General features: G+C 45.0%; 1 protein-coding gene across 1 annotated transcript in view; it reads right to left on the bottom strand.

The window, feature by feature from the left end:
* LOC126419785 (peptidoglycan recognition protein 1-like) overlaps positions 1-2,841 on the bottom strand; it is a 146,960-nt gene extending 144,119 nt beyond the window's left edge. Inside the window, exon 1 of the mRNA XM_050086970.1 lies at positions 2,704-2,841. Within this exon, the coding sequence (XP_049942927.1) occupies positions 2,704-2,740 (37 nt within the window). The 5' untranslated portion in view covers positions 2,741-2,841. The remainder of the gene's footprint in view (positions 1-2,703) is intronic.
* Positions 2,842-13,040: the final 10,199 nt, after the last annotated feature.

The raw sequence follows: 13,040 nt of genomic DNA on the forward strand, positions 1-13,040 counted from the left end.
GAAATATTACACTGACATACGACTTTAGGCCACATTTAGGAAACAAACTTTGCTCATATTCGTAATTCATACGTTGGAATATTGTCTGGGATTAAAAGTAACGGTGAGCGCTTTAGCGGAAGGTTAAGTTCGGCACGTAGAAACCTCCTGTGTAGAATATTATACGGTATTTACAACTACTACATGCATGGATGAGGAACTGTTTATCCTGAGTTATCCGAACGCCTCCTATCCAGCTCCTCCTCTCCCCCTCCCCCCCCCCCCTCTCGCCCTGACTGGAAACTTCCACTCGGCCAGGACGCAGAACGTTTAGAGAGTCATCTACAACACTGGAGAACACCGGCTGTGGCGCGGGTGAGCGTAGAAGGGCCGTCCTACTTTGATGACTTAGCGAACAGGGTTAGTTGCAGCTCGGGAGTTTCGTAGATGATGCAGTTACCCACGATAACATTGTATCTGTTAAAAACTGAACAAATGTCTAGTCAAATCTCGAGAAAAGATCGGCGTAGTGCAAAGACTAGCTCTTAATCTAGAGAAATGTAAACTTGTGCGCTTCGCCACACCTGAAAAAGTGGCATACTTCGACTATAGGATTAACGAATCAAAAGCCGTGTCAGTTACGTCAAAGAAATATTTCGGTGTGAGTAAGTGCAGAGGTAGATACCTCACGGGCTCACTTCACGACGATTCTGTGATGAAAATACCAACACTGATTTTACATGTCAGCGACCTAGCGTAATATTGAAAAGCAGTTTGTTGTCATGGGTAAAGAACCAGCGCTTAAATCGAAACATTTTATTAAAATGTAATAAAATTTCACTTTCAGTACGCTGGCTCCTGTTGTTATCATTGTGTTAAAATTCGTCGCAAGTGGCTTCTTTAAATAACGTGCATGGAAGGCGATATTGTTTCTTAATCTTGCACTTTTATTGGAGTACTGTCTTTCACCACATCATCCACATAAACACAGTTGTGTACAGACATGATACACATCGGTTTCAAAGCCTTTTAATGCGCTCTAATTGCATCACAGGAACATGCCTCACACGTCTTCCCTCTAAACTTTGTGTAGAACAGCTGTGTCACAAGCGACGCTGCGTGTGATAAAATGCACCAGCTGACAGTTCAAAAGTGTGTGAATTACTAAGGGACAAAACTGCTTAGGTCATCGGTCCCTACACTTAAACACTACTTGAAACTAACTTATGGTAAGAACAACACACACCCCCGATGCCCGAGGGAGGACTCGAACCCGGCCGGGAGGGACCGCTCAGTCCGTTCCATGACGCCTCAAACCGCGCGGCTGACAGTTCCAGAAGCATGGAGAACAACACTCTCGAGTAAATTGAGTGATTAGTATTTGCATAATTTACGTACGTTTTAGTTTATTGGTTTCTTTTATAGAGTTGTTGTTTGTGTAAATCTTTTTGCAGTGAACAATAAGTGAAAGTAAATTAAAAATGTATAAAAAAATTGTAAATAACTTCCTGTGTTATGTTATCGACCTTGACGTCGCTTGCAAACACATAAAATACATAACTCGTGACTGACGTTTGAGTAGTAACTGTAATTGTGGTTTATAATTAACAGCAAATATTTTAGATTACTTTTAAAAGGTTTTTTTTCGGTGAATTTAAGAAAATCACTTTTCAGAATTTCTTTACTTTTACGCAAATATTGAAATTCAATAGAAAATAGAAACTGCAGAAAAGTTTGTATTTAGAAATTAAATATATTTATGTGAGTGTATGCAATTGTTTGTACAATTTAAAACCGAAACAGAGTTCAAACCTGGCTGGTAGTGGGACAGTATCGTAGATATCATTAAGCAGATAGAAGGTTCTGCTAGGGCCTGTTTTGTTGCAAGTTGTAGGCAAGGCAAATGACAAACAGGCTGCTATTAGTTGGTCAGTCTCTGGAGAACTGCAGTTTGTCTACAAAAGACATTGCACAGAAAACACTTGTACTGACCGCATTTGCGTACTGCTACACCTTAGGGGCACCGTACCTGTCGCACTGACGCAGGACATGAAGCGTACACAGAGACGGGGTGCGAACGGGGCCACATACTGTTTAGATTAACCAGGGATCTAACATGAATGCTGATACATATCAGCTGGCAGACACGCGAAAAAAGGAGCCGTACAACTCGCGATACAACTCTACGCAATCTTCGAGAACAGTCGCGTCTTTCGGAGCAGAAACTACGAATGTTCCTCAGGCCGCTACATGTCCACTCAGTAGAGATCGAGCACACAGACCCGGGGCGAATAACGTCTCACACTACAGACGTACAAGCAGCGATGTTTTGGCACGCTCCACCCGCGAGTGGAAAGCGAGGAAACCTGCACGTGTGTGGTACAATAAAGAGAGTATCCTGTCTCAACGCAACGCACAGTGAGTCACAGATTATGGCAGAAGATGCAGACGTGCCTCGAGTTCTGAAACACTGTGCTGTCGCTTTGCGACATCAAAGATATCCTGTCCGGGCGAGAGATTTGGAGCGAACTGACACCGACAGTAACACCAAACCTGCAACTGTCACTGAAGTCGGTGTGCTTATCTCGCCAGATAGAGGTTCCGGTAAACACTGGCGTAAGCCACAGCAGTTTTCGAGACAGCAGCTGCCACTTCCCACCGACCCCACAAACAAGAGCTGAGCAGGCGGCGCTGCAGAGACTAATCGCGGCGCAGCGGCCTTACCGTCTCCCGGATCCTCCTCGTTCAGCCGTCTCGCCATTGCAAGCAGCACGCCCGCCTGCACGGACCCCGTCCGCGGTGCTTGACGGAGCTACACTGCGCGCGGCGGACACACCGAGGAAGAGAGCCGGCGTGACGTCACGGTAGAGTCCCGCGAGGAACTGGGCGCGGGCGCCTCCTCCCCCTCCTCCCCCCCCTCGCGCACTGACCGCTCACTCCCCACCCGACCGCGCGAAATCATCGCTCAGCGTCCGACAACAGCTCGCCCCTCACTGTCGCGATATCTCCGTACCGTGACGAGTTAGATAGTTACGTGCGTGTTCGACAGATCGTCATTTCAATCTTTCGTTACGAAGTAGGAGCCAGATCTACGATTACTGCACACTTCCTCAGCGAAAAATATGGGAACATACTGAGCATTTGCCGACGAATGGTGTACTTGTCCACGTTCTTCCGAGTTGCTGTTTCCGTTTTCTGCACGATATTTCGACGACCACCCCTCACTGTTCTTCAGGTGCTGCCATTTTTCTGTTATGTGTACTCCTTGCCTCGATTCCAAACAGACTAAATTGTTGTTGGCACGCCACTGTTTATACACCGAAGAGCCCAAGAAACTGGAACACCTGCCTAATATCGTGTAGGGACCCCGCAACACGACGTGCCGTGGACTCGAATAATGCCTGAAATAGTTCTGGACGGATTTGACACCATGAATACTGCAGGGCTGTTCATAAATTCGTAAAAGTACGAGTGGGTGGAGATCTCTTCTGAACAACATGTTGCAAAGCATCCCAGATATGCTCAATAATTTTCATGTCTGGGGAGTTCGTCGGCCAGCGGAAGTGTTAAAACTCAGAAGAGTGTTCCTGGAGCCACTCCGTAGTAATTCTGCACGTGTGGCGTGTCGCATTATCCTGCTTGAAGTCCGTCGGAATGCACGATGCACAGGAATGGATGCAGGTAATCAGAGAGGATTCTTACGTTCGTGTCACCTGTCAGAGTCGTATCTAGACGTATCAGGGGTTCCATATCACTCCAACTGCACACGCCCCACACCATTACACAGCCTCCACCAGCTAGAGCAGTCCCCTGCTGAAATGCAGGGTCCGCGGATTCGTGAGGCTGTCTCCAAACCTGCTCACGTCCACCAGCTCGATATAATTTGAAGCAACACTCGTCCGACTAGGCAACATGCTTGACGGGCCCAGGAGAGGCGTAAAACTTTGTGTCGTGCAGCTATCAAGGGCACACGAGTGGGACTTCCGCTCCGAAGCCGGCCGCGGTATCCGAGCAGTTCTAGGCGCTTCAGTCCGGAGCCGCGCGGTCGCAAGTTCGAAGCCTGCCACGGGCATGGATGTGTGTGATGTCCTCAGGTTAGTTGTTGTTGTTGTTGTGGTCTTCAGTCCTGAGACTGGTTCGATGCAGCTCTCCATGCTACTCTATCCTGTGCAAGCTTTTTCATCTCCCAGTACCTACTGCAACCTACATCCTCCTGAATCTGCTTAGTGTATTCATCTCTTGGTCTCCCTCTACGATTTTTACCCTCCACGCTGCCCTCCAATACTAAATTGGTGATCCATTGATGCCTCAGAACATGTCCTACAAACCGATCCCTTCTTCTGGTCAAGTTGTGCCACAAACTTCTCTTCTCCCCAATCCTATTCAATACTTCCTCATTAGTTATGTGATCTACCCATCTAATCTTCAGCATTCTTCTGTAGCACCACATTTCGAAAGCTTCTATTCTCTTCTTGTCCAAACTATTTATCGTCCATGTTTCACTTCCATACATGGCTACACTCCATACGAATACTTTCAGAAATGACTTCCTGACACTTAAATCAATACTGGATGTTAACAAATTTCTCTTCTTCAGAAACGCTTTCCTTGCCATTGCCAGCCTACATTTTATATCCTCTCTACTTCGATCATCATCAGTTATTTTGCTCCCCAAATAGCAAAACTCCTTTACTACTTTTAGTGTCTCATTTCCTAATCTAATTCCCTCAGCATCACCCGACTTAATTCGACTACATTCCATTATCCTTGTTTTGCTTTTGTTGATGTTCATCTTATATCCTCCTTTCAAGACACTGTCCATTCCATTCAACTGCTCTTCCAAGTCCTTTGCTGTCTTTGACAGAATTACAATGTCATCGGCGAACCTCAAAGTTTTTATTTCTTCTCCACGAATTTTAATACCTACTCCGAATTTTTCTTTTGTTTCCTTTACTGCTTGCTCAATATACAGATTGAACAACATCGGGGAGAGGCTACAACCCTGTCTTACTCCCTTCCCAACCGCAGCTTCCCTTTCATGCCCCTCGACTCTTATAACTGCCATCTGGTTTCTGTACAAATTGTAAATAGCCTTTCGCTCCCTGTATTTTACCCCTGCCACCTTTAGAATTTGAAAGAGAGTATTCCAGTCAACATTGTCAAAAGCTTTCTCTAAGTCTACAAATGCTAGAAACGTAGGTTTGCCTTTCCTTAATCTTTCTTCTAAGATAAGTCGTAAGGTCAGTATTGCCTCACGGGTTCCAGTGTTTCTACGGAATCCAAATTGATCTTCCCCGAGGTTGGCTTCTACTAGTTTTTCCATTCGTCTGTAAAGAATTCGTGTTAGTATTTTGCAGCTGTGACTTATTAAGCTGATAGTTCAGTAATTTTCACATCTGTCAACACCTGCTTTCTTTGGGATTGGAATTATTATATTCTTCTTGAAGTCTGAGGGTATTTCGCCTTTTTCATACATCTTGCTCACCAGATGGTAGAGTTTTGTCAGGACTGGCTCTCCCACGGCCGTCAGTAGTTCCAATGGAATATTGTCTACTCCGGGGGCCTTGTTTCGACTCAGGTCTTTCAGTGCTCTGTCAAACTCTTCACGCAGTATCATATCTCCCATTTCATCTTCATCTACATCCTCTTCCATTTCCATAATATTGTCCTCAAGTACATCGCCCTTGTATAGACCCTCTATATACTCCTTCCACCTTTCTGCTTTCCCTTCTTTGCTTAGAACTGGGTTTCCATCTGAGCTCTTGATATTCATACAAGTCGTTCTCTTATCTCCAAAGGTCTCTTTAATTTTCCTGTAGGCGGTATCTATCTTACCCCTAGTGAGATAGGCCTCTACATCCTTACATTTGTCCTCTAGCCATCCCTGCTTAGCCATTTTGCACTTCCTGTCGATCTCATTTTTGAGACGTTTGTATTCCTTTTTGCCTGTTTCACTTACTGCATTTTTATATTTTCTCCTTTCATCAATTAAATTCAATTTTTTTCTGTTACCCAAGGATTTCTACTAGCCCTCGTGTTTTTACCTACTTGATCCTCTGCTGCCTTCACTACTTCATCCCTCAAAGCTACCCATTCTTCTTCTACTGTATTTATTTCCCCCATTCCTGTCAATTGCTCCCTTATGCTCTCCCTGAATCTCTGTACAACCTCTGGTTCTTTTAGTTTATCCAGGTCCCATCTTCTTAAATTCCCACCTTTTTGCAGTTTCTTCAGTTTTAATCTACAGGTCATAACCAATAGATTGTGGTCAGAGTCCACATCTGCCCCTGGAAATGTCTTACAATTTAAAACCTGGTTCCTAAATCTGTGTCTTACCATTATATAATCTATCTGATACCTTTTAGTATCTCCAGGGTTCTTCCATGTATACAACCTTCTTTCATGATTCTTAAACCAAGTGTTAGTTATGATTATGTTGTGCTCTGTGCAAAATTCTACCAGGCGGCTTCCTCTTTAATTTCTGTCCCCCAATCCATATTCACCTACTATGTTTCCTTCTCTCCCTTTTCCTACACTCGAATTCCAGTCACCCATCACTATTAAATTTTCGTCTCCCTTCACTACCTGAATAATTTCTTTTATCTCGTCATACATTTCATCTATTTCTTCATCATCTGCAGAGCTAGTTGGCATATAAACTTGTACTACTGTAGTAGGTGTGGGCTTCGTATCTATCTTGGCCACAATAACGCGTTCACTATGCTGTTTGTAGTAGCTTACCCGCATTCCTATTTTCCTATTCATTATTAAACCTACTCCTGCATTACCCCTATTTGATTTTGTGTTTATAACCCTGTAGTCACCTGACCAGAAGTCTTGTTCCTCCTGCCACCGAACTTCACTAATTCCCACTATATCTAACTTTAACCTATCCATTTCCCTTTTTAAATTTTCTAACCTACCTGCCCGATTAAGGGATCTGACATTCCACGCTCCGATCCGTAGAACGCCAGTTTTCTTTCTCCTGATAACGACATCCTCTTGAGTAGTCCCCGCCCGGAGATCCGAATGGGGGACTATTTTACCTCCGGAATATTTTACCCAAGAGGACGCCATCATCATGTAATCATACAGTAAAGCTGCATGCCCTCGGGAAAAATTACGGCTGTAGTTTCCCCTTGCTTTCAGCCGTTCGCAGTACCAGCACAGCAAGGCCGTTTTGGTTATTGTTACAAGGCCAGATCAGTCAATCATCCAGACTGTTGCCCCTGCAACTACTGAAAAGGCTGCTGCCCCTCTTCAGGAACCACACGTTTGTCTGGCCTCTCAACAGATACCCCTCCGTTGTGGTTGCACCTACGGTACGGCTATCTGTATCGCTGAGGCACGCAAGCCTCCCCACCAACGGCAAGGTCCATGGTTCATGGGGGGGTCAGGTTAGTTAGGTTTAAGTAATTCTAAGTTCTAGGGGACTGTTGACCTCAGACCTTAAGTCCCATAGTGCTCAGAGCCATTTGAACCATTTTTTCAGCTCAGAAAGCCCATATCGATCATGTCTCATTGAATGGTTCGTACGCTGACAGTTGTTGATGGCCCAGCACTGAAATCTGCAGCAATTTGCGGAACAGTTGCACTTCTACCACTCGTCGTCGGTCCCGTTTTTGCAGTCTCTTTTTCCGGCCGCAGCGATGTCGGAGATTTGATGTTTTACCGGGTTCCTGATATTCGTGGTACGCTTGTGAAATGGTCGTACGAGAAAATCCGCACTTCATCGCTACCTCGGAGATGCTGTGTCCCCCCGCTCGTGCGCCGACTAAAACACCAGGTTCAAACTCGCTTAAATCTTGATAACCTGCCATTGTAGCAGCAGTAACCGATCTAACAACTGCGCCAGACACGTGTTGTCTTATAGAGGTGCTGCCGACCACAGCGCCGTATTCTGCCTGTTTACATATCTCTGTATTTGAATACGCCTGCCTATACCAGTTTCTTTGCTGCTTCAGTGTAGATGACTGTGAGTTCGATTCCCAACCTTCCAATGACCGCACTGGTGCTATTTAGTTTTTCGGAGCCCGCAACGATGTTATGTAAGACGCGTACACTCTCAGCGTTTCCGTGACGGCTTGCGAGATATTAATAAACTGAGTGCCGGTTCCAGTGTTTGTTTAAATTGAAACCTCCGTCCCTGTTTATGAGGTTTACCGACACTTTTATTCCGAAAGGCTCCTTGATTATTCTAGCCCAGGAACGTGGCCCTTTTCACCGCGATACTGCTCACTTCGCATTTCATTTCGTGATTACATTCGAGGCAATGCTCCGCGAGAGCTGATCTCCTCGGTTCTCGTAGGTGGGTGTGTCGCTGATATTCCTCGCAACTCCCCTCGGCTCTTGTAATAACTGCCCTTCGCGAGGCGCCGGCCGAGGTGGCCGAGCGGTTCTAGGCGCTACAGTTTGGAACCGCGCGACCGCTACTGTCGCAGGTTCGAATCCTGCCTCGGGCATGGTTGTGTGTGGTGTCCTTAGGTTAATTAGGTTTAAGTAGTTCTAAGTTCTAGGGGACTGATGACCTTAGAAGTTAAGTCCCATAGTGCTCAGAGCCATTTTTTTTAACCTTCGCGAGGTATGCCACATTCGCAATATCGTGCACACATGGTTTCGCAGATCTAGATAGTCCTTAACTTTGCAAGGAAGACATTTTATCTTCGATGACGCGACCGAAATGTACTGCGTGTCTAGTTTACGAGTCATTCAGAATACTGGGATAGCATACCGTATATAAGCTATTCTTGTCTTTTCTTGCTCTGTCTCAGTCGTTACTTCTTTCTCAGGCGTTCTCGATTTTGACTGTAACGAAGAAGGGACGCCGAGCATTGCCTCGAATACAATCGTGAAATGAAATATTACGAGACCGGGTATCGCGGCACAAACTCCAAGTTTCTTGGACAGCGTAGTTAAGCAGTCTGCCTAAGTAAAGAGGTCGTAAAACGTAATAAAAAGCGACAGAGGTTTGAGTTTAACCGGAGCTTGCGGTCCAGCACTCAGTTTATTAGGTTCTCGTTCGGCCATAAAATCCATCATAGCTGGGCAACACAGAGAGTACGTGCCTTTCATGGAATATCATTGTCGGCTCCGAAAAACAAAACAGCATAAATTGCGCACAGTGGCAGTTCTGGAGTCGAACTCACAATCCATAGACATCACAAAAATATATCTATCTGTGTGTATGTGTGTGTGTGTGTGTGTGTGTGTGTGTGTGTGTGTGTGTGTGTTCGACATCTCCTCCTAAACCACCAGACCGATTTCAACTGAACTATGTACACATACCCCTCACTGTCAGGCAACAACCGCTGTGGGGGCAAGAACCGTCTACCTATCACAGTTCAAGAGATATGGCGTCAGAAACAATAAGATGCATGAAAAACTGCCTCACTATGCATGACGTATAAATGTATTACTTCTGTGCTACTAACTGTATTCGCAATAAATATCACAGGCAGTATCCACAAATGCCCTTAAACTCACCTTCAAACGTGTATCATGGTACCACACATAGTTCAGGAGAAATGAGGTCATAAACACTGAGATGCGTGAAAAACTGTCCCATTCTAATGACATTTAAATTTATTACATCTTTTCCACCCACGCTATTCGCAACACATTTTGTACACTGTATCCACATATGCCGCCGAATGTACCTACAAAATTACAACACTTTATGACACGTAGGTTAGGAGATATGACGTCATGAACACTGGAATAGTGAAAAAAATGCCTCATCATGCATGAAGTTTTAACACATTTATTCTTTCCTACTAAGAACATCTACGCTTGAGCCAGCTTAAGTAAATCTGTGACACCTTGCAGCGCTTTTGACAGCTTTAAGAAACTGTGGAACACAAACGATTGTCAGTGACAACAATAGCCATCTACGATGCTATGGAGAGGCGAAGCCACAGAGATGTTCAGAAAATCACGCTATAGACACACGGAGCAGCTTTGCCCAGCGTACAGAAATTGTTTGGAATCGTGAGATCATGCTTCTTAATTTGGATGCTGTACTTATACATTTGTACACAAAGCATATTACTTTGTACAACTGTTTCACAACACCAAAGGTGATTTCATGAATACGTGAAAATGAAATTTTTTCCATACTTCACTACAAACGTAGTTCACTTTTTGTTTTTGTTTCTAACAGAAAATTTTCAAAATAAATACCCGCGTTTATCAGTCAGCTGTTAATAGCGGCGCAATAGCAACAACTGTTGACTGGACTCCAGGCACAGAGCAGAGTCTGCACAGGATACGGTGGCGATGTACAGCGACCAATTTTCGACCAAAGCGCTGGGCAAGTTCATTCGTTTGTTCGGAAGAAGCCAACAGAGTCTGCCACGTTTCGGCCGGTCAGCGATGACAGAATAGAGGAGCACACCTTGCAGACTTTCTCAAACGATTTTGCACAGATTATTCGGTAAAAAATTTCATTTTTGCTTTACTTGTAGCTTTGTATGTCAGATTCATTATGACGTGCCCATCATTTCGCAAATGGTCACAGTTATTGTGATACGAGGGTTGTCCAGAAAGTAAGTTCCGATCGGTCGCGAAATGGAAACCACTGGGAAAATCCGGTAAAGCTTTGCACAGATGTGTTGGGCAGTGTCTCTAGTATGCCAGTCGATCGTGTCGCGTCGCTCTTTTCAGTTTTGAGTAAACAGTGAGCACCTAACGATGCGTAGGGAATAGCGTCTGCCGCCATGTATGAGGGCCTAGTTAGAGATTTCGCCTGTGTCATGCAACCCACATACCACAACTGCCGAGCAGTTCCTTCTTCATGCCAATTCTCGGCCGCACACTGCAGGGGCAATGAAGACGCTCCTGCAGCGTTTCCGATGAGAAGTGTTTGACCACCCACAATACAGTCTGTAATTGGCTCCCTTGAGTCCCATCTCTGCTCACAAGAACCTCTGGCTATGAAGACAAAATTCTTCCACAGACAACGAGATGCAGACCAGTGCAGATAACTGGCCGAAAGCACGGGCGGCTGCTTTCTATGGCAAGGATATTGGAAAGTTGGTACAACAATACGACAACACTCAAAGTTGGAGCGGCGACTTTGTAGAGAAGTAGGTGGAAGATGTATCTAACTGTTGCAAATAAAACGTTTCTGTTTTACACTGTGGTTTCCATTTCGCGAGCGATCGGAACTTACTTTCTGGACAACGCTCGTATTTACGTGGAAGTAAGGCACTGCACGAAATTCGAAAATGTTTTGCATTTGGTGCGTATTACACAACATGTTTCTGTGTATGAAATTTAGCTAACATATCGCATCTTTGAAACTTCCTGGCAGATTAAAACTGTGTGCCTGACCGCGACTCGAACTCGGGACCTTTGCCTTTCATGGGCAAGTGCTCTAACATCTGAGCTACCGAAGCACGACTCACGCCCGGTACTCACAGCTTTACTTCTGCCAGTATCTCGTCTCCTCTGCAAGGTTCGCAGGAGAGTTTCTGTAAAGTTTGGAAGGTAGGAGACGAGATACTGGCAGAAGTAAAGCTGTGAGTACCAGGCGTGAGTCGTGCTTCGGTAGCTCAGATGGTAGAGCACTTGCCCGCGAAAGGCAAAGCTCCCGAGTTCGAGTCTCAGTCGGGCACACAGTTTTAATCTGCCAGGAAGTTTCATATCAGCTCACACTCCACTGCAGAGTGAAAATCTCATTCTGGATATCGCATCTTTCTTTGGACTTCGGTGGTGGCCTTTATGTGTCACCATCATTCCATGTTTATTTTGTATGGAGGATGTGCTTTTTCAGAAGCTACGGATCTCACTTTTCCTCAATTCCTCACTCAATAAACCAGTTTCAGAATTCTCTCGCAGTTGTAATCTGCACAATGTGTTAGCGAGGTGAGACTGTGTAAACACCACCGTGTTTTGACAAAAGACGCAAATTGTAGTACAGCAAAGAAGATAAATGTGCAGGTGTTACCCAAAATTCACCCCCTAGTGACACATCTCTGAAAGTTTCAAATGGTTAACAAGCCAGGCAAAAATAAATCGTTGCATTTTCGGCGAAATCCTTTTTAGATACTAACCAAAGCAGAGATGAGATTGGATCTTTTTGAATGGTCGCTGTGCAAGTGTGGGTATGGAGGGATCCTGCATAGTATTCATAAAAAATGTGAGCGAAGGCTTCAGTTTAGAATGGCACTTCCCCTCCGGCACTCGGCATTTCCCCTACAGCGCCTTCCCATACCCCCCACCACTACCGCTATCCCACGCGTGCCCTGCCGACTCCGCCCCTACTGGCCACGGTACTCTGTGTGGACTCTACACGTAACATCAGCACCTGAAGAAGACAGCTCAGTAGGTCGTCAAAATTTTCCGCATAAAATGGAAACAGCAGCTTGGCAGAACACTCGCGAGAACACTATTAATCAGTCGAGAAAAAAAAGGAAGATCGGATTCAATGTCCCATCGACGTAGAGGTCATTAGAGAGAGAGAGCACAGCTCGGATTGTGTCAAGGATGGTGAAGGAAATTGGGCATGTCCTTTCAAAGGAACCATCCTGGCATTTGCCTGGAGGGCTTTAGGAAATTACGGACAACCTAAATCTGCATGGCTAGCACGTGTTTGGACGTGAGCCCAGTGTGCCCACCATTGCAGCGCATCGCTCGGTATTAATGTCACATCGACAAAACCTGAGACAATGTTTACATGATTGTCTTCAGCTCTGTTTTTCCCATAGAGAGCTTTATTCATGACTTTTGTTATTACACGTTCTGTGGAGTAGAACACTTGTCAAGCAAGCTGAGAACGCTGAAGAAATGATGAATAGCTGATCCAGTGTCGATATGCAGCAGCAGCTCATTGTTACTGCTTGTTACGTATTTCTCCGCCTTGCAAAACAGTTCTTCAATAGGATAAGCAGATGGGAAAAAATTGTTTATGATGATAACACTGACCATTTTAAAAAGAGGAGACTCATTGCAAATAGGCGCAAATACTAAAGTCATTATCAGCATGATAGCTTACAGAGAAAAAACGCTTGCCTGGCTATAATCGAGAATCTTAGTCACAGCTGCAGCAGTGTTTCATTTAT

Source organism: Schistocerca serialis, chromosome 9 (genome assembly GCF_023864345.2).
Source record: "Schistocerca serialis cubense isolate TAMUIC-IGC-003099 chromosome 9, iqSchSeri2.2, whole genome shotgun sequence".
Lineage (NCBI taxonomy): Eukaryota > Metazoa > Arthropoda > Insecta > Orthoptera > Acrididae > Schistocerca > Schistocerca serialis.